Source organism: Bacillus rossius, chromosome 1 (genome assembly GCF_032445375.1).
Source record: "Bacillus rossius redtenbacheri isolate Brsri chromosome 1, Brsri_v3, whole genome shotgun sequence".
NCBI classification, from domain to species: Eukaryota; Metazoa; Arthropoda; class Insecta; order Phasmatodea; family Bacillidae; genus Bacillus; species Bacillus rossius.
The window spans coordinates 326221281-326241925 of record NC_086330.1 but is presented as its reverse complement, the minus strand read 5'-3'; the positions used below and the strand labels follow the sequence as shown (position 1 = coordinate 326241925).

General features: G+C 38.2%; 1 protein-coding gene across 5 annotated transcripts in view; it reads right to left on the bottom strand.

Moving 5' to 3' along the window:
* The window catches only part of LOC134528005 (serine/threonine-protein phosphatase 2B catalytic subunit 3-like), a 557255-nt gene that overhangs the window by 178009 nt on the left and 358601 nt on the right, over positions 1-20645 (bottom strand). For all 5 annotated transcript variants that reach the window (XM_063361159.1, XM_063361160.1, XM_063361161.1 and 2 more), the window contains exon 3: positions 7625-7749. In XM_063361159.1, the coding sequence (XP_063217229.1) occupies positions 7625-7749 (125 nt within the window). The remainder of the gene's footprint in view (positions 1-7624; positions 7750-20645) is intronic.

Here is a 20645-nt window from a genome sequence, read left to right as displayed (position 1 = left end):
GTCTAAGGCGCGCGACTTCTGTGACGTCAGCATTCGGATTCAGCGATCGTGGGTTCTACTCCCGGCCACGCCGGAAAAAAAATGTTTTTTTTTTCCGGTAAATTCTAAGATTATATCTATACATCTAACTGTAAATGATTCGGAAGGTATACTGGGAAAAACTTGTCCTTAACAAGGGGAATATGGACCCTTGGGGATATGTGTACAAGGTGATGGCTGGCAAAGTACGAAGTTCTTTTGAAATCCCTGGGATGATGATGGCAAATAGACAAATTACTGACATTACAGAAAATTTGGAAACTATTCTACATGATTTACTACCTAATGACAACCCAGATGAAGATACGAATATTCAAAAGATGAAGAGAGAAGCGATGAAAGAACTGCCTGATACAGAAGACACAGTTTCTTTCACCATCCAAGAGCTTGACAAGATCATTAAAGAGTTAAAACCACGAAAAGCACCAGGTAAAGATAATATAACAACTGAGTTAATTTGGCGAGCTTACCCTCGAATCAAGGAAGTACTGTTACATCTGTATAATTTATGCTTATCTTCAGGAACATTTCCAAAAATATGGAAGGAAGGAGTTCTCAAAATCATATACAAGGGAAATGCTAAGGACCCGAAATTAACTAAGTCATACCGGCCTTTAACTATGCTGCCTAACATGGGAAAAATTTATGAGCGGCTCATTAATGCAAGACTAACAGCTTATTTGGAAGTAATACAGGGAATAGATAAACAGCAGTATGGCTTCAGAAGAGGGTATAGTACAGAAAAAGCGCTATACGATGTAAATCAATATATTAAAAACCTACAAGAAAAATATGTGCTTGGAGTGAAGATAGATATAGCAGGAGCATTCGACCACGCTTGGTGGCCTCAAGTATTATGGCGCTTAAAGAATCTTAACACACCTAAGAACCTGTATGCCGCCATAAGGGGCTTTCTGCAAGATAGAAAGTGTGAATGTCGATTGGGCCACATAGTTGTGGAAAAGAAGCTCTCCATGGGCTGTCCTCAGGGTTCAGTCCTTGGTCCGCTACTATGGAATATAATATTTGATGAGCTTCTGAAAATTGAGTTACCAGTAAATAACATTATATATGGCTATGCAGATGATGGCTTGCTCATTATACCCGCTACTTCACGCTACGAATTAGAGCAGACAGCAGAAATTATTCTACGCTCTATCAACACCTGGGCAAGCAGTGTCCGACTTCTTATATCATCTGAAAAAACTGAAGGCGTATTACTAAAGGGAAAATTACATAAAGACAGACCACCTTTAATAAGATTTCAAGAACGAATAGTGAAGATAAAACAAAAAGTTAAGTATCTAGGGGTACAAATCACAACGGGAACAGGATACCAAGAACACATACAAGAAGCATCACAAAAGGCCCTACTGTTAATGCAAAAAATAAGGAGTCATAAACCTACAAATGTAGGATTGAGCACTAATACTATGACAACACTGTACAATGGAGTATACCTGGGCATACTTACCTATGCTTGCTCAGTCTGGTATGAACTACTACGCAATTCACATGTAAGAAGAAGGTTAAACTCATCCCAACGAACAGCTCTAATTGCTGTAACAAAAAGCTACAGAACTACGTCTTTAGAAGCACTGCAGGTTATCGCTGGAGCCTTACCTATAGACCTACTAATACAAGAAAGAGCAAAAGTTGTGATATTAAAGATGAACAAGGAATACACTGCTTCAAAATATCGCAGAATTCACATAGAAAATATTGAAATCTGGCAAGAAAGGTGGCGAAACTCTGACAAGGGAAGGCATACACACAATATATTCCCTTCAATAGAAGAACGGATGAAATTTTCATGGATAAGTACTGACCACTACACTTCACAATTCCTAACAGGTCACGGGAATTTTAAACACAAATTAAACTCTTTTAACTTAGTGGAAAGCCCTATGTGCCCTGTGTGCATGGAAGAAGACACAGTAGAGCATGTTCTAAATGATTGCGTTAAAATAGAAGACATACGAAACAAGTACACAAGGAAGATGGCTATGGAGGATGTTGATATTAAGGATATTAATCAAATTGTGAGAGATAAGAAGACTTATGACATATGGAGAAATTACACCTTTGAAGTATCCAAGAGACTGGAGCGTTTCGATAGTTGGATGCACGAACAATCTCTGATGGAAGATCTGCTTTCCGATACGGAATAACTTACTACAGAAAAATAAAATAACTCTTTGAATCTCCTACAAGTTTCTTTGGCTGTTCTTCTTGTGTATAGTGTAATCGAACAGCCGGAATATTATATCAAATTAGATAAATGAACTGAAAAGAATTAATTAAGAATAAGAGAATTAAAAATATACACCAGATCTCTCTTTGAAAATAAGAATAAGAATTATGACAGAATAACGCCCTGGAAACCTGTATAAGCAAGCTAAAAGGATATGAATTATTATATAATATAAACTATATTATATTATATAATATATATATATATATGTGTGTTAAAATTATAATCATGTGTGCAATAAATATAAATAAACTACTCTTGCAAACCTTATAAAAAGGATTATATCCAGAGTAGTCTTTAAGTAAACATACATAATCTATAATATGATTATTTTCTATAAAGCTACAAGATAATCTGTAAATGATTCGGAGAGACTTTACCATTTCTTTGTGACGTTGCAACTCCAAATAGTTATCTCAGATGGTAATAGGTAGTGTCGGTAACTCATTTCCCTATGATAATTATACATAACTATAGTTTAAAAAACTAAAAAAAAACATGCTTTTAAAGAATATCAAACTAAAAAGTTTAAAATAAATATAGTTTAAAAACTAAAAAAACATGCTTTTAAAGAATATCAAACTAAAAAGTTAAAAATAAATATAGTTTAAAAAACTAAAGAAACATGCTTTTAAAGATTATCAAACTAAAAAGTAAAAAATAATTTATAAATTTAATTTATGACAATAGTATATAAGCAATACTAGTATAAATGAGAAAAAAGCATGGGGCGCTTAATATACAAAAAATATGGCACAAAGCAACAGTGCTAGGACCGTATTTTTGCTAAGCCGAAACCTCATTGCAAATTCACTGTCATTCATTTGAAAGTGATTTGGCCTTACTCGAAATATTCGTGGTCTATTTAAATAATCAACAATTTCTTCATTATCATCTTCAAACAAAATGTTCAATTCATTCGCCATCATCACTGCGGCACTTCAATCAATTATCTCTGTTTTGCACACTATGTGGTTTCAAACAGCTTCAAAAATATACATAACCTCAAAACTATCAGCAGTAGCCAACTAATCAGAACCTCTTCTTGTGTTTAACTTAACCATTGGTTACCATCAGTTAATCGGCCGATTACTGTTAACCCTATACTGAGAAACAGGTAATTCTGCTAACCAGCACTTAAATTTTAATCAGAAGATAACCGGACGATAACCAGACTTTGTGAAACCGGCCCTTACTCTACTCAAAACTTAAATGATGCTGCAAATGCGGTCAACGATGAGGGAAAAAGCGTGAATGCCGCCGCAAAAGAATTCGGTACCAAACGGATGACTTTGACCAGATTTTTGAAGAAATTAAACGAAGGTGGTGATTCATCCATGAGTTATGCAACACCGAGGCAAGTATTTTCTCCCACGCAAGAGGACTCTTTAAAGAAATACTTGTTACAATTGCAACAGTGACAACGACGATTAAGTTTTCTATATCTCATTAATATTTTCTTTTATATATTGATATTTTCTTATTAAGATAAGCTTTATTGATAATTATATAAATATTCAAGTCCGAATTTGATCAGAAAGACAAACTACTTCCAAAGTTAAGCTTAAGATACGTTGATGTTTTGTTGATTCTATTTTCAGTTTATTATTCAAAGAAAATTACTTTTAATTTAGTTGTTTTGTCACTAACAGACTATAAATAAAAAGTTGATTATCAAACAGAAATTTTATTTCATGTCTAGTTAACATTCAACCCATCATTTGGCTAGACATTCTAAGTGCTCAATTTGCCCCATACTCTCGCTCAACTTACCTCACCTATGGGGTACGTTGAGCATACTTGACTTTCTGCATTTAAACAGCTGTAGCTCTTAAATTCGACTTGTAAGAAATAAATTACTATGGACACTTTTGCAAACGGATAAAGTAGTAATCCTTCAGTATGCATAACAAGCCATTAATACTTATCTTTGAGGAGCTATAACCGATCAAGTGAAAAAGTGCTCAACTAGCCCCGCCCTACCCTACTTTACTGTGATAACGTTTTGAAGGGGTTTTTTTTTTTGTAAAGCAAAAGTGCAGTCGTTTGGACATTTATATTTTGTGGATAATAAGTACTTTTCTATAAGTAAAATTTATTTTCTTGCTAACCTGTGGTTCTTTCCACCAACTTTGGCCATGTTTTAAAAAATCTGATGTTTCTTGTGACACTCAGGATTAGAGTTAGGTGCTTAAACTTGATGGGCAAATAACAAATCACCTTACTATTCCACAGTTAAATGAATACAGCCGAAATGTACTAAGTAATTAAGTTTTTGTATTTTCCCCGGTTTAATTTCGGTGCTGTCGCAACAGTGCCTTAACGTCTATTTTCTTTAGTAAGCTTTCACATTTACCTGAAAGATGTCACTTTTTCGTCCATCACTTACATGAACGAGAAAGACTTTTCTCCTTTTCGTAGTCACAAAAAACGCATGACTTCCATCAACTAGCTGAAGTACCCGGCGTCGCCCGGGCTGAGCACGGGGTGAAGGGGATTTTTTTTAAATCGGATGTAGACAGTAATTGTCTTCTTAATTTGAACGTGAAGTGTGCAAATTTCATCAAGAGTAGTCCAAATAGTCCAAATTCTGATTTAAGGGGTAGAAAAAGGCGACGTGAAAAGGAGGGGGGAAGGGAGGATTTGGAGAAAAAAGTGTTCCACAATCTCATCAAGGTGTGGAAAATTCTCTATAAAGGGGACTATCGTGTATCCATTAACCTTTTTTTTTTTATGAAATTCAGATGTAGACAGTAAATACCTACTCTTTTTAACGTCAAGTATGCATGATGTTATCAAGTTGTACCAATACTATACTTTAAGTGGTGGGAAAGGTAGACGGGGGTGATTTTTTAAAATCTCATATAGAAAATTGTATGGGGTAAATTTAAATTAAATCCATACAGTTAATTTTCTCTCAACTTGAACGTCGTAATTTTGTAATAATAGATCAAATCTCAGGCTTGATATTTGATATATTATTACAAAATTACGCTCCAGAACTATCCTTCAGGCGTCGTGCATTTTTCTGTCCATAAACTATCTCTATGCCAAAAATCATGTCGGTCCGTTGCTCCACTGCTGCGTGAAATAAGGACAAACCAACCAACACACTTTCGCATTTATATTATTAGTAAGGATGTAATGATTATCTCTTTTCACTGTGCACAGTTTTATTTGTCCACAGAATATCTAACGTGTTACTAATTAGAAAGCTGTAGTGTGTGTGTGTGATGTGTACGCAATATAATTAGATACTTGCACGTGACAGTAAGTGGCATGCGACACGTCTCTTGCAGAACGTACCCGTGTCAAGGCTAAATATAATCTACTACAATACACAAGTAAGCACACAAACACAAAATGTTTACGATACCCGATTGCAGATGTTTTACTTCGGCCGTTAATGGTAGAGAATGCGTAACTCGGAAGGCTAAAGAAAGTGAAGAGGACAATCTGCATTTTTTTTTTCACTTCGAGGTTACATGCGAGTTTGCCCCATGTAATTTTTCTAGAGAATTTGATGAAAGTTTTTTTTTAAGTAGTACCAATGGTCTACGTACCCTTCTGCCATAACTTTTCTGTCAACAGTGCTTGTGAACTACTTCTCGTGGCTGTCAAGAGTTCGTAAAACAAACATGCTTTGCTTTGCAAGTGACAGGTATAAAATGGATATAACCACATTTTAGAGAACGTAAAATTTCGGGCAAGTTACACGACGACACAGACTTTACAACGCATGCCGCGCGCTGTCTACCACATCAAATAAAATTAAAAAAACCACAGTAATTCGATTTGAGTAACATTTGTTTGATGTTCAATTTAAAAAAAAAATACGGTCAATATTACTCTGGGTTGTGAACTTTCGATATGTAAATAATAATTTACTACTAAAATGCCACAACAAAAAACCTAGTCTCGACATATGACTCCTCAAAAGCACCCCGATAAAACAACATGATCGCGTTTCCCCGACAGGCGAGAAATATGGCCACTACTACTGTGGCCCTTACTAAACCAAACGTTTTGAAATAAGAGAGAAACGAACGAAATATCAAGGGCTGTTTATTTCATGGTGTAACTTAGGACCCAATCTACTAAAGAATGTAAACTACTGCAACAAAAGTAGACGCCTATTTAAGAATGTACACATAATATCAGTTTAAAAGTTATAGAATTACTAAAAATAACATACTTAATACAAAAACTTTGGACGCAGTAATGTAATAAGAAACTGGATTTTATTTTTTTAAATTAGCAATAGTGAATCACAAAAATTTCAAATAATTTTTAAGATAAAATGAAAATGTTTTATAGCTCAATACAGGTTTTTTTCAGTATTTATTTTCCTGATTACATAATTATGTGTGTATATGTGTGTATATATGTATGTGTGTGTGTGTGCACGCGCGATCGTTCGTGCGTGCGTGTGTAAAGTTATACCGATAAAGAGGTTGTTCCCCTAAAAAATATAGTTTGCATAAGGAAAAACAGATTTATACGATTGATACAAATAAATATTCTGTAGAAGGATAAATTTTGTTGACACGCCAAAATTATAGAAGCCGTAGCGGACGTGACGTGACGTGACGTGACGTGATGTGACTTCTCACACGGATATTTTGGAAATTTTTGCGTAACTTCGGCGTATTGTACTTCGGCATCAGCCACTGTGCTGAGGGTATACAAACTGTTTCGTTACACCTCAAATTAGTAAGAACAACATTGTTGTTGCAGAAAGTAAATATTTGTTTGGTCGTAGTGAAACAAACACTTGTTTGCACTGAAAACGCCGAGCAAGGCGGAGCTAAAGTGAAACGCTGGACTTGCATTAGGGAGTTTTGGGTTCAAATCTCGAGCAGTCCATCCATCTTTATTCCTGCTTTCGCAATGGGCGCGTGGCTGCCGAGCGCGTTAGAAGTGAAACTTCAACACTGCAATAACCCACTTGAACGATTAAACAAAATATTCAATAATTCACTTGAAAGATAAAACCAAACACTAAAGCACGCAGTGCCATTCCAAATACCCAAGGCCTACAAAAGTTGCAGCTGTGTCCACGAGGAACGGCACGGCGAAAATGATAGCAACATAACGAAAAATATGCTTCACTGTAGCGTCGCTTCACTAAATCTCACCCGAGAGGAGTGGGGCGCTCAATGTTCACCTTCCCCTATTCACAATACACACCCCATTCCTGAAAGTTGAAATTTTAGTTACGCTCTGAAAAAGGCATCGCATCAACTTACCCTACCAGCTGTTAAGTTTAAATTTAAAAATACTGCAACAAAATTGTTTTACCTCAGTGATGTGCAAGCACGCTGGACTTACCTCTATACTAAAATAACCTCGGTCTACGTAGTCGCCTAGAAAAAGGTACTTGGTGGTCGCAGGCGGGCCGCCAACTTCGAATAACTTCATCAGGTCGTAGAACTGGCCGTGGATGTCCCCGCACACTGCAACAACAGAGGAGCGCAAGGTGACGTCCGAGTACCGCCGAGGCACGTCCAGACACAGCCAGGTGGATCATACCCTTCCATATTGGATTTTTACAAAAACGTATTAGCCACAGCAGTTTGCATCGCGTAGTTATAGTTTTTTTTTTTTTTTGTGCTCGTCAAACCAAGGTGAACCCGTCCCTGGACACTTGTTGACATCAACGTTCGCGGTCAAAATTACACATTACATACACAATCTGCAGTCGCACACTTGGGATAGTACATTATTTACTAACAGCGGTTGCATGCTAAAGCCAGTTAGTTCACACCAATCATTCAGTATAAACCGTCTAAAACCAAAATTACAGTAAACAGCTTAATGATCCAAAATATAAGGGTATGATCACCAGTTAAAATCTTATATTAGTAATGTATGTCACGCGTGCAAAAAACTCACGCCACACATTACCAGATATATCTTAGTAACACAAAATCAACTTTTTACTACACTTGGTTCCATTTGGCGCTCGTTTGTACAACACTATGGGCATTGTTGTCTGGTGCACCTACACACCAATACGTCTATACCAAAAACCTAGCAATTACTTTGTAATGTAAAAGTGTTGGCCAACAATATTCCTTAAGAACACTGGTACGTTGTACGTTGCAATTTTCGCTGAGCAGACCGGTAACTGCAAAAATAAACCGCATGGATTACAGTGAAATTAAATAAGGTAACTTTAAAGCTCGATTTATGTAAAATGTTCCAAGGATGTTCCCACGTGCAATTCGAATCAAAGAAGATAAGCCCTAAGCCCAACCACATACTATCTTGGCTACAACTTGTATTTCGTAATTCTCGCCTACAGCACTTGAAAAAAAAAAACTGGACTTCTTGTTTTCTTTTTTTTAAGGTTCCAGCGGTATCATTCCAAGCATATTCTTCCAAAAGCATTATCGTAAGAACGCGAACAATGAAATCTTAAAATCTTCAAATACTGTCAAAGCCTTGGTGTTCCAAAGCTATGCTATTTGAGAAAACAGATACGAAAAAATATATGTGGAAGGAAAATTCAAAATTCCAAGAACTAGCACCTGTGAAGTAAAGGATTAAGTTAATTATCTCAGTTACGGTGCACTGGAAATGTTTGTTTAGCACTTCAGGGAACATTTTTGACACAAAAAAATAGATTATATATATATATGTGTCCTTCATATGTAAATGTTTATGTTTGTTTTAAAACTAATGATTTAATGCATTGAATGTTTTTTAAAAACTTAAACTTGCGTTTTTGCTCATATGTTGTTTTATTCCAGTTATTGAGATGTAGATTCAGATTCGATGCACACTTTTAAATTCGAGATTCGATTTTCGAAGGAAAGTGGATTGGAGCTATCATTAATGACAATAATTTGGTATAGGTGATTCATCTAATGCAAGCTACGCACGTCAGGGATTGTAAAAATGCATGACGCAAAGTACGACAGGAACAAATGCTGTGAGACGGTTTTATATGTCTCTTGGAAGAACGGGAAAACGAAGGGAGGCAGATAACTGCGGTTGACATCATATCGCGTGCCAGCTGCAAACGACTTGCGAGGCACGACTCAATTTGGATTGATGCGGCTGGTGGGTCAATGTCGGAAGGAGGATGGAGGGGGAGGGGGAGAGGGAGAGAAAAAAAGGTCCATATTTACTGCGAATGATGTATTCGTTTCTTCAGCACATTCGTCATCGGCAGACACGCGTAGTTGTGGACCGAATACGAGGCGCGTCCACGCAGTTTAAGTTCCCCGCTCGTCCCGCAGCTAGCAGGCCTTACATCGCGCGGGGCGACCCGCTCGTACGTGATGGAACTACGACGTAGACTGGGTGCGTGCACTAAAGGGGGGACCCCCCGTGTTCACCCAGCGGCATCGTCGCAGCTTTCGGAGGCCGCTCTTGTCCCAGCTCCCGCCGTCTGCGGGAGTTGCAACGGGCCGTTCAGTGCAGGTGTTGTCTTCCCGCGCGGTAACGAACATGCTGGGAGAACAGCTGAACACTTGCTGTTATCTGTTGCAATAAACATTTGCACTAAACTGTGCTTTGTTTCTGTAAACGGCCCCGGTGAGACCTGCATTGCGGACACGCCTCGTACTTCGCCGTCTGGGGCGAACACGACAGCCCACGACTCGTGCTGACGCAGAGCACGGTGTATGCATGTCACTGTGCACTGAAAGCGTGGTTTTATTTTATATATATATATATATGTGTGTGTGTGTGTGTGTGTATACATATATTCCTAGATAATAACCCGCGGCTTCACTCGCGCAATTTCCCAACATTGCTGATGATTACGTGTGAATTTTAGTTTGCGCCATCCGCCTCAAATAGCAGGCAGCGCCGTGGTTTAGGGTAACGGTGGGTAAGAGTACGCTGGTGGCTCGCATTGAAATTTCATGCTGTTGGCAACACTGAAATCCTTTCTCGTTATGACGCTTTAGTGCGTCTACAACTGCAGAAGAAGACACCTTATTTTCATTAATGTGCTCTTCTTTATTACCGAACTACAAGGTCAATTACAGTTTTTCTATTATTCTATGTAATTTTTAGAATGTCTAACGTAAGGTTTTTAAGTAAGTTAAGTTGCACAACTATTCTTAAGACCTATGTCAAAGTAAAGTACATTTCGTTTGCAACAACACAAAGTGGTCAAAGCTTCTGTTTGTTTAACGTGCTGGCATCTGTTGACGGTTTTGTGAAACATTGCTCGGGAGGCCAAGAGTACGCAACATATGATCACTGCTTACTCTTACCCTCCCTATGCGTACTCTTATCCTAACTATAGTCACCGCACGGTAAGTTCGTACTTTTGGGAAGAACTGTTGAAAAATGGAAGAATATTTGGTTTACTATTGTGCAATTTGTTTGACAAATAAATAAACAAAATAGGACGACATACTATTACGTTTCCGTACGTGTGTATGAATACTGAAATAATTTGTATTTGTTAATTTTATATGAAAGTTTTTAAACACGCGTGGCAACGATATTTATCGGTATGTTGGCTACACACTTGAAGAAATAGTTCCTTAGTATGTAATTTTGAACAGCTGAAATAACGATAAATATTGCTTAAAATGTTTCACATATGTTTACTTCCAGATCCTGGAGTAATATTGTTTAATATATACGAAAGTTAAGTTATTTTGTTTACAGATGACGTTGCAAGCTGTTGCGGATGAATCACCTACGTAACTGTGTGTCAGCCCGAGCCATGTTGAACGCTTGTTTGCTCAAAACGACTTCTGATTTTCCGAAAACATCCAGTGTATTTGTGTACTAATTAATTTTCTAATTTTAAAGGGTTGTCTTAATTGTAACTTGTAGTGAACTATTGCTTTTACAGTGTAACTTTGTGTTAGTTATTACGGTTTGTTAGGTTATTAAAATGAATGTAAAGAAGGAGACAGCACGATATTATCAACATGGCACGAAGAGTTACGATGTTAATAAATACAGGTCAACTGGAACAGGGTGATGTCGCAGAAATGACAGCATTTCTTCTAGATCTGGGCGTCACGACCGTGAAAAAGTGAGTGACTAATTAACACGTTATGAAAGTATGAGCGTGAAAACGTTCCGTTAGGTTGGGGCGTGTTTGTAAAATAGTGTAAAAGTACCTTCCTCGCAGCTTTCTTGTTTTGAATGTCGGGCAAATTACAAACAGACACGTTCTTATATTTTCGGTTATATATTAGGTAATGTCCCACAAGCAAAACATATTAAATGTAAGGGCATGTACACAGATACTAACCTAACATAACCTATCCTCAACCAACATAATGTAACCTAACCCAACCCAAATGAGGTTTATTTACATGAAATTAGGTTTGGTAAATTTTGGTTAGGTTAGGAAACATAATTGTCAATAATTAGAATGCATTTTAAAAAACTTGAGTAGAAATTCAACTCTACGTAGGTTGTTGTCATGACTTTTTGTTAACACCTGTAACCATAAAAAGATACAGCATTTGAATATATGCTCAGGGTAAATGTGCTAATGTATGCTTTTTAATTACAGGTGTTCTGGATAACGTGTTTAGTGATATGTAATTTCTTTGCTGTGTTTATATGTGATTCTTAAACATTAGTTTCATTACAGGATATAACATAATATTGATGGTAGTGATAATTTATTGCGAAGTTTCAATTCATTTCATATATTTATTTTATTACAGATTCTTAAGTTAAGTTTTTTATGGCAACAATTTATTTTCTGCATTGTACATACTTAAGTGATATAGTTTTTATATGAGACAAACCACATAGACACATAAAAATACACACTTACAGAAATGTTTAATGTATAACTTAGAATTTGAATTTAAAATTTATTCTGCTTGATAGAAAATAATGCCTCTAATTACAAAACACATGTTGGTTAGCCATAACCTTTAACCGATACTTGACTCGGTTCGTATTGCCAGAAAAGTGTTACTAACTTGTTATTTTCTATTCACAAATGACCTCTCGATGTAATGGCAGTGATGTGCCTGGCACTCACGGCTTTAGGAAACTAACAGTTTACATAGCTACCTCATACTGAATAATTTCTTAAAGTTAAATTCTTCATAAATGATACTGACATAATTTTCATGCTTTCAACCATAGCACTTTGTGATATAGTAATCTCGAAGCAGCAAAATTTCTTTAGTAAATCTTAACATCAATTTTTATAGATATTATGTGAAGACACAGCACCAAGCTGGGTTTAAACTCTAAACTATAAAAATTTGCTTAGATTTTTTTATATTTAATATTTGAATTATTAAACATGGTGTTATGACATTTTCTACTGACATTTAACCAATTATAAAAATTGCAGTGTAATTTTATTATCCATTAATTACATCCCTATTTGACAGTTACCCAACCAAAACATTGCCATGTGGTAGTCACATGGTCTTCCACATGGCAATGTTATTGTTGATATTTGGCCGAAGGATACATAGTCACCTTGAAAATAGATCCCAGCTTGAAGCAGGGCTTCCTAAAAGTATGAACTTACCGTGCGGCGACTATAGTTCTAGCTCCTCTTTGAATAACAGGAAAAACACTAATGTAGCGAGTTATGTTTAAACTTTTGCATGTTGTTTATTGCAAATAGCTTTGATTTATGCCTCACTAATGCTGTAGGTCAATCTTATATTTGATTTAATATTAGCATAAATTAATAAGAACACAGTCATATTATAGAACTTTTCTTTTCGTATAACATTAGTGAACTGCAATATTTTTTTTTCTTTTTTACGTGACGTTTAATAAATCGATGAAACCCGGCTGCACGCACGAAAAAGTGTCCCGTCACGAACATTGTCCCGTTACTCTGTGTCCCGTTACGCTCATGTACGCTTGCGCCGCATCTATCTCTTTTCCACTCGATTGGAACAACCATCGATTTGACTTTTTCGAGGCACATTAAACTTGAAACACTCCCATTCGTTTCCTACTTTTCCTATCATCGTCCTATCCTTAACATAATAACACAGATTGGATGAAGTTAAATAGCAAACATGTATAAAAGTTATTGTTAAAATAATCTCTTCGTTAAAGTAATAAACATATTTGAATTAATGAGTGCAAATCAAAGTAAATTTATCAATTAAATTGTATATTTCACTCCTTCTTTGTATCCATACAAAATAGTGATAATTCAATAAAAATGATTCAATTTTATTCATAAAAGTATGCAATCATTTCACCAATGTTTTGTTATGACGTTGTCACGTTAAACTTTCGTCCGTAAAACGACTTTACAGACAACCAATTTTTTATATACATATATTCCTAGATAATAACCCGCGGCTTCACTCGCGCAATTTCCACACATTGCTGAAATTACGTGTAAATTTTAGTTTGCACCATCCGCCTCACATGGCAGGCAGCGCCGTGGTTACACATTTACGTTCCATGCGACTTCCATTCCATTCAACGAAATTACTCTTACCAAATAAATATAGTTTAAAGAACTAAAGAAACATGCTTTTAAAGATTATCAAACTAAAAAGTTAAAAATAATTTTAAAATTTAATTTATGGCAATAGTATATAAGCAATACTAGTATAAATGAGAAAAAAAACTTGAGGCGCTTTGTGCCATATTTTTTGTATATTAAGCGCCCCATGCTTTTTTCTCATTTATACTAGTATTGCTTATATACTATTGTCATAAATTAAATTTTAAAATTATTTTTAACTTTTTAGTTTGATAATCTTTAAAAGCATGTTTCTTTAGTTTTTTAAACTATATTTATTTTTAACTTTTTAGTTTGATATTCATTAAAAGCATGTTTTTTTAGTTTTTTAAACTATATTTATGTATAATTATCATAGGGAAATGAGTTACCGACACTACCTTTTACCATCTGAGATAACTATTTGGAGTTGCAACGTCACAAAGAAATGGTAAAGTCTCTCCGAATCATTTACAGTTAGATGTATGGATATAATCTTAGAATTTACCAGAAAAAAAAAAAACATTTTTTTTTCCGGCGTGGCCGGGAGTAGAACCCACGACCGCTGAATACGAAAGCTGACGTCTCAGAATTTGCCTTAGACCGCTCGGCTAACGAACGTGATGAAATTGGTGGGACATTTTACACTGATGAGCCACTCACTCTTAGTCGAAAGAGTTACAGACGGACAGACAAACATACAGGTGAAGCTAATATAAAGCATGTAATGACGTATACTGATATCTAAAACATTACATAAAAACTTTTGAAAACAGTAATATGGTATCCATCGGTTTCCATCTCTTCCACTCAACTCCTTCACTGAAACACTTGGCCAGAATTAAAAAGTGTCTATATATGCTGGACAGCCCTATAGGTACATAAGCCCGAGTGAATGAGTGAAGGGGATGCCGAAACAATCGGGGAATCAGCTAATAAGGCTTTCCAAACCAAACCAAACAAGGCGTGCTTGCTGCCGGAAGTGGTGTTAAGTTAATAGAGCTAAATCCTTATATAATGGGGTGAAAAACAACTTCCGCGCCTTGGATGCTACAGAAGGTGCGGGTGGCAAGGATTACGAATTTTAAAACATGGTTTCGAAAATGTAACATTTTTAATTAGGTTATGCATTACAAAATATGTGATTCGAAAAAAACATTATGTAGATAATATAAATAGAGGGGGTGGGGGAGGGGGAGAGAGAGAAATACCGATTACTAAATTTTCAATCTCCCTTATTGGCAAAGTTAAATTATTTAAACGTGAATATCAAATTCATATCTAATATTTTTTTTCCCTCCAAAATGTGTTTATAGGTTGTAATTGTTGTAGCGGAACAATATTCGGGTAAACATTTCTTCCACTAGCACCCATGCACCACTACACATTTGTGTGCAGGAATCGCAGGCGGTAAAGCCCACGGGAACAGCGCACGGTTTTGCGCTGGGATTTGTTGTTTTTTTTTTCCTTTCTTTTTTGAAAGGATAGTTTCGATGGTGGCGATACGCGCGGGACAGCTGCCGGGAGCTACCCTCGGTCGCCGCTGTGCTGTCAGATAACCACCCTCCCCCTCGTGACCCCGGCAGAGGCGCGATGGCGTGCGGTCCGGCCACATCACGCCCCCTACCGCCCACCATCCCCCCTCCACCATAAATCACCATCCCGCCGCTCTAGCCTGCTCCCAGGCGCAACACGGCGGTATTGGGTCGGTTATACAAACTACGCAAGGAACGTAACAACGCCAGAAAGTCGCTGTCGTTTATAAAGCACACAATTCGCAACACGTCACCAACCCTAGAACTTTAAATAGTAAAACAGCACAAAACGAATTTCTTTCCCGTGCTCCCTTTGTTAGTTTATGTTTATTAGAAAACATACGAAATATTCAATAATTTGAGTATAAAAAATAATAAAAGTATTATTTTATTTAACTGGGCGAAAGTGTAACAAGTGAAAACAGAATCGTGGCCTTCTACGCTCATAACGCCTGCGTATTTTAAAAGTTTTCGGAACACTCCACTCCAAATATGGAAGGCGGCAAACCGAAACGCAATATGTTGAAAGCTAAGCCATGCAAGCGTTGCGTTGTTGCGTGTTGCGTAGTTTATAAAGAGCATTTTAAAAAATAGTTATTAAACGTTTCCTGTTTCTTGCGTAGTTTATTAACGGCCTTTAGGCCGGTATCACACTATGTCGTTTCCAGTTTCTACTCGGTGATTTCTTCTTCAACAAAAATTGTTTACGTGTTCGATTTTGATCAATTCTTGAGACACCTGCATCATGATCTCTAAGTAAAGCGGTCGAAAGAATACTTAGCAAAAAAATGTTGCGGAAAATTTAGTCACAGCAGCATAAACCCATAGTGACACCGGCCTTAGGTCGCATCTCGCCGCCCGTAAATAGGCCTGGCACGACATGATGTTACTAACTACCACTGCCACTGTACCACGGCAATTGTGTTTGAGGGGTCCTACTTATTTTACTTACCTTCGGAACATCACACATATTTACAAAACGTAAAATAATGTTATTAATAAAATACTTACACAACCTACAAATTTACCCTATATAGGTATATGTATACTATATTTTATTATTGCATCATGTTTTAATTGCAATTTTAACTTTAAATAAACTCCAATATATATATATATATATATATATATATATATATATATATATATATATATATATATGTGTGTGTGTGTGTGTGTGTGTGTGTGTGTGTGTGTGTGTACATTAAATATATATTAATATTCGGCTTCTTCCAGCTAGTTGTATTATCGGTTCATTTATAATTAGAGTTAATTTATTTTGAATTCGTTCATCAAGCTTTGCATTTCATTACCTTGCTAATGAAGACAATAGTGACACAATGAAAACTACCAATGCAGTTATCTAGCCAAATTGGCTCGTATAAAAGTCGCGAAATATTTGTGACTAATCTACACTTGTTTCTCCAGGCACGTCTAGATCAACTTCTGCAAAGTCCCTGGCCAGGTTTTACACCAGTCAAATTGGAATAAAATCAAAGTGAGTTCTACAACCTATAGTCCGTTTAGCGTGAAAAGTTGGAATTGGCTGACTACTGAAAAACATTTATGTTCGTTTATGAACAGAAATTAAGTATTTGGTATAACGTTAACAGATTTATATTCCACAGACGCACGCCAATGTTAAATTTTCCATTAGGCGGCGGGATACTGGGTTGTTTGAAGCAAGGCTTCCGAACATACTGTTACGAATTATTAAAATTAACAAATAATCGTCGTGGGAAAACTACTGCGTTCGTAAATGGATAGCCCAATTAAAGATTTTACTACACAGTTTTGATGATTGTCAATATTTACATCACTAACAAATAATCTTCTAAATATGCCTAATAATCAATTATACTTAAAAATGTTTATTCCCCAGTCACTCGGTTTTTACACACCGCACACCTCGCTGGGCCGCACCTCTGGTGCAATTCTCGCCGCAGCACCCCGCATAGACCTCCGTCGCGGGACTCCATCGCGGGACACCATCGCCGCACTCCACCGCCGCCGTCGCACTTCCCTTCGCCGAGGATCCTCTCGACGCTCCGCTCGACGATCCACTCGGAACTTCGCACGGGACTCTCGCCGCACCCGCGGCACTCTCGCCGAGAAACTCGCTCGCCCAGGAACTCCGTCGCACCCGCGGCACTATCGCTCAGACTATCGCCCCGGAACTGCACTCTCTCGCCGAGGAATTCCGCCGTACCCGCGACACTGTCGCGCACTCTCTCTCACCCCGGAAATCTCGCTCAGACACTCGCCCCGAAACTCCGCCGTACCCGCGGCACTATCAGCCGGACTATCGCACCGTAACTGAACTCTACTCGACTCTTCGAGGCCGGTGTCCTGGGCTTATATAGGCCCCGGTGCCACTTATACAATTCACGAGCGCGGCTGGGGCCAGTCGCGTCATTCCGCGCCGACCCGACGCCATAATTATAGAGACAGGCGTCGGCAGCTGCCAGGTGTCAGGTAACGGCGCCGAGGCAGAGCGCCACGCGGGGTGCGGAGGGGGGTGGGGGTGGGGGTGGGGGTGGGGGTGGGGGTGGGGGTGAGGGTGTGGGTGGGGGTGAGGGTGAGGGTGAGGGTGGGGGTGGGGGTGGGGGTGGGGGGAAGCGACAACCCTTGTAATCCACCAGGCGCGCGTGGAACGTCTCACATTGCGGCGGTCACGTGACTTCAGTGGCCGTGTGGAGCCGCCAGCCAGCTCCGAACCTGCACGCACCGCGGCCCTGCTTACGTTTCGTAACATTATGTTAAACTAACTGCATTAAAGTGCAGCTAAATACTTCTATTCTAACGGATCCTTAATCCTGGAGCTTCTAAAACAGGATTGTGTGAAAATCAAAAATATATATTCTGGTGTATTCTGTCAATACAAGAAGTATAAAAAAATATACGTCAAAACTCTGTGTGCATATGCCAAACAACTTGTTGTGGAATAAATGTGAATGAACATACTGGGGATAGATTTTATTTAAATCAGGTGTTTTGTAACATCTAGGATAAAGAAAACTGTGTGTGCCTAGAAGTCAGGAAGAGCAGAGAATAATCCTCATAGGTGTTTCGTTCAATCACTAATTTGACGTTATATAAAAAAAACTTGTACCTATTTTAAGTTATTTACCATCTTTTCGAATAACCCGTCCAACGACATGTCCGGAAATGATTCTGTTAATCGGTGGATCAGTTACAGTGTGCAAAGATGTACTCCGGATCTCTGTTACACGGAATTTTGTTGATCTCCAAGAGCAGTTACAGGGTACAAAGAGATACTCTGGCCCCCAGTAACGTGGAATGCCATGCCGGCCCGGCACACAACTAACCCATACTTACGACTAGAAGCCTCGCTACTTAGCCAAGTGGGATACTTCGTGCAGAAGTACAGTGTGGGAGGACGGGACGAAATGGAATGGAGGCGGGGAAAGAGCTGCTACGCTCTCTTCAAGTGCCTACTTCCATTCCTCGATGCCGCTCTTCGCCCCGAGTACCGCTGCCGCAGCGCCGTCGTACATGCACAAATTTCGGACCGACGCCCTCGAAGACGCACTCCAGACGCTCGGTAAAGCTGCTTATAGACGGGGCAAGTGGAGATGGCCAGTGATGAAGGCAAGAAATGGCCAGGCGGTCACTTGCCGGTCTAAACCTTATAAGCGAGGCGGGTAACTGACAATCTTCTGTCACTGGCAGTCAGTCACCTCAGGAAGCCGAGGTCTGGTACTACAATGTCATGAGCAATCCGATCCTCGCTAATTTCACGCTTACTTAGGTTCGTACAATCACTGACGAATATTCTACAAAAGTCAATAGTTCCGGAACCGTTCCAAAAATACCACTAAGTCATGGGAGCTTCATTTCACATCTTTTTCTTCTGTGTATCTGACTGATGGAAAATCACTATCCTTTGGTGTCAAGTGCATGTTCAGACACTAAAGTGCTGGCAGCCATTAGGTCACGTCACCGCTACTGTCGCTTCTCAAGAGCCAGAAGAATCACACAAAGTTGGCGCTGAAGTGAAAAGTACCCATTAGTACGAGGCAGGTAACTGGTCAACTGCATCTACCTCGTCTACTTTGTAACAGCCCAGGTTACCGCCTTTCACCGTTGTTAAATGTTTTAACTAACAAGTTATGGTGTTGACATATTCAATACTATGGTTAGTTTTTTTCTGATATAATTTAAATCATATATATTTTTTTTATTTCTGTGTTTGCTTGACATCTCATGATAATAATTTATCTTATTTCATGCTTTTCGAGTTATTCTGACGAGCTACGTACTTTGTAGTGAATAATCTCCGATTTATTTATGTGATTTAACATATATTTAAGTAAGGTATGAGTAGTATGTAAATGACAGACCTGGGACAGGCGCCAGGCGGTGGTGCTTGGTGCCGACCGCCATCTTGGATTGTGACGTCACGGCGGCCATCTTGGATAAGCGTAACGGGACACAGCGTAACGGGACATATCGTAACGGGACATAACGTAACGGGACAAGTAGATCACGGCGGCCATTTTGGATCCGCCATCTTGGAACCGCCATTTTGGATGACGTCATTGTGTTCTAGAAAATTCCGGTGATGTGTTTTCCGCCATATTGGATGATGACGTCACCGTTGCAATTTTTGTTACGGCCGCCATCTTGAAATTTGGACGCCATCTTGAAAATCTTTAATTATTATCCGATTTTAATGAAAAAAATTCCAAAATTCATCAAAAAATTAACTTATTCGAATTCTGATTGATTATATCGATCACTGTCCTCGGTTCAATCCCGGTGAGTCCAAAAAAAACTAAAAATGGTGACAGGCTCCTTCCTCAACGGTGGATGCAGGCAGACTGACTCCTAGCACTTTTTTTCAAAACATATATATCGTCAGCTGGTATGACGACATGTCCGCCATCTTGTCTTCATCCGCTGGAGACCACCATCTTGTTTTCGGCCGCTAGAGTACGCTGACGCCATGTTAGTTTAACTCTTACCTGCTAGAGTGCAGTAATCATTTATTATTGCTGTGACACCCGCCATCTTGTCATTTGGCCGCCATCTTGAAAATCCGTAATTATTTAGCTAGAAATTCGGGAAAAGTTCCAAAATTCATTAAATAAATCACTCATTAATTTACATATTGATTCGATGGATTCCTGTCCTCGGTTCGATACCCGATCGATGCAATAATGTTTAATTTTATGAAAAAATAATAATTTCAATAAACCATGTTCAACATTCTTAAAGAGACTTTAAATCCTCTACTACCATCATCCTATAAGCCATCAAGACCAACATATCGGAAATTCGTTATTTTAATGCTAGAGATTCGGGAAAAAGTTCAAAATTCATTAAATAAATTTGTAATCTATATACTGATTGAATAGAT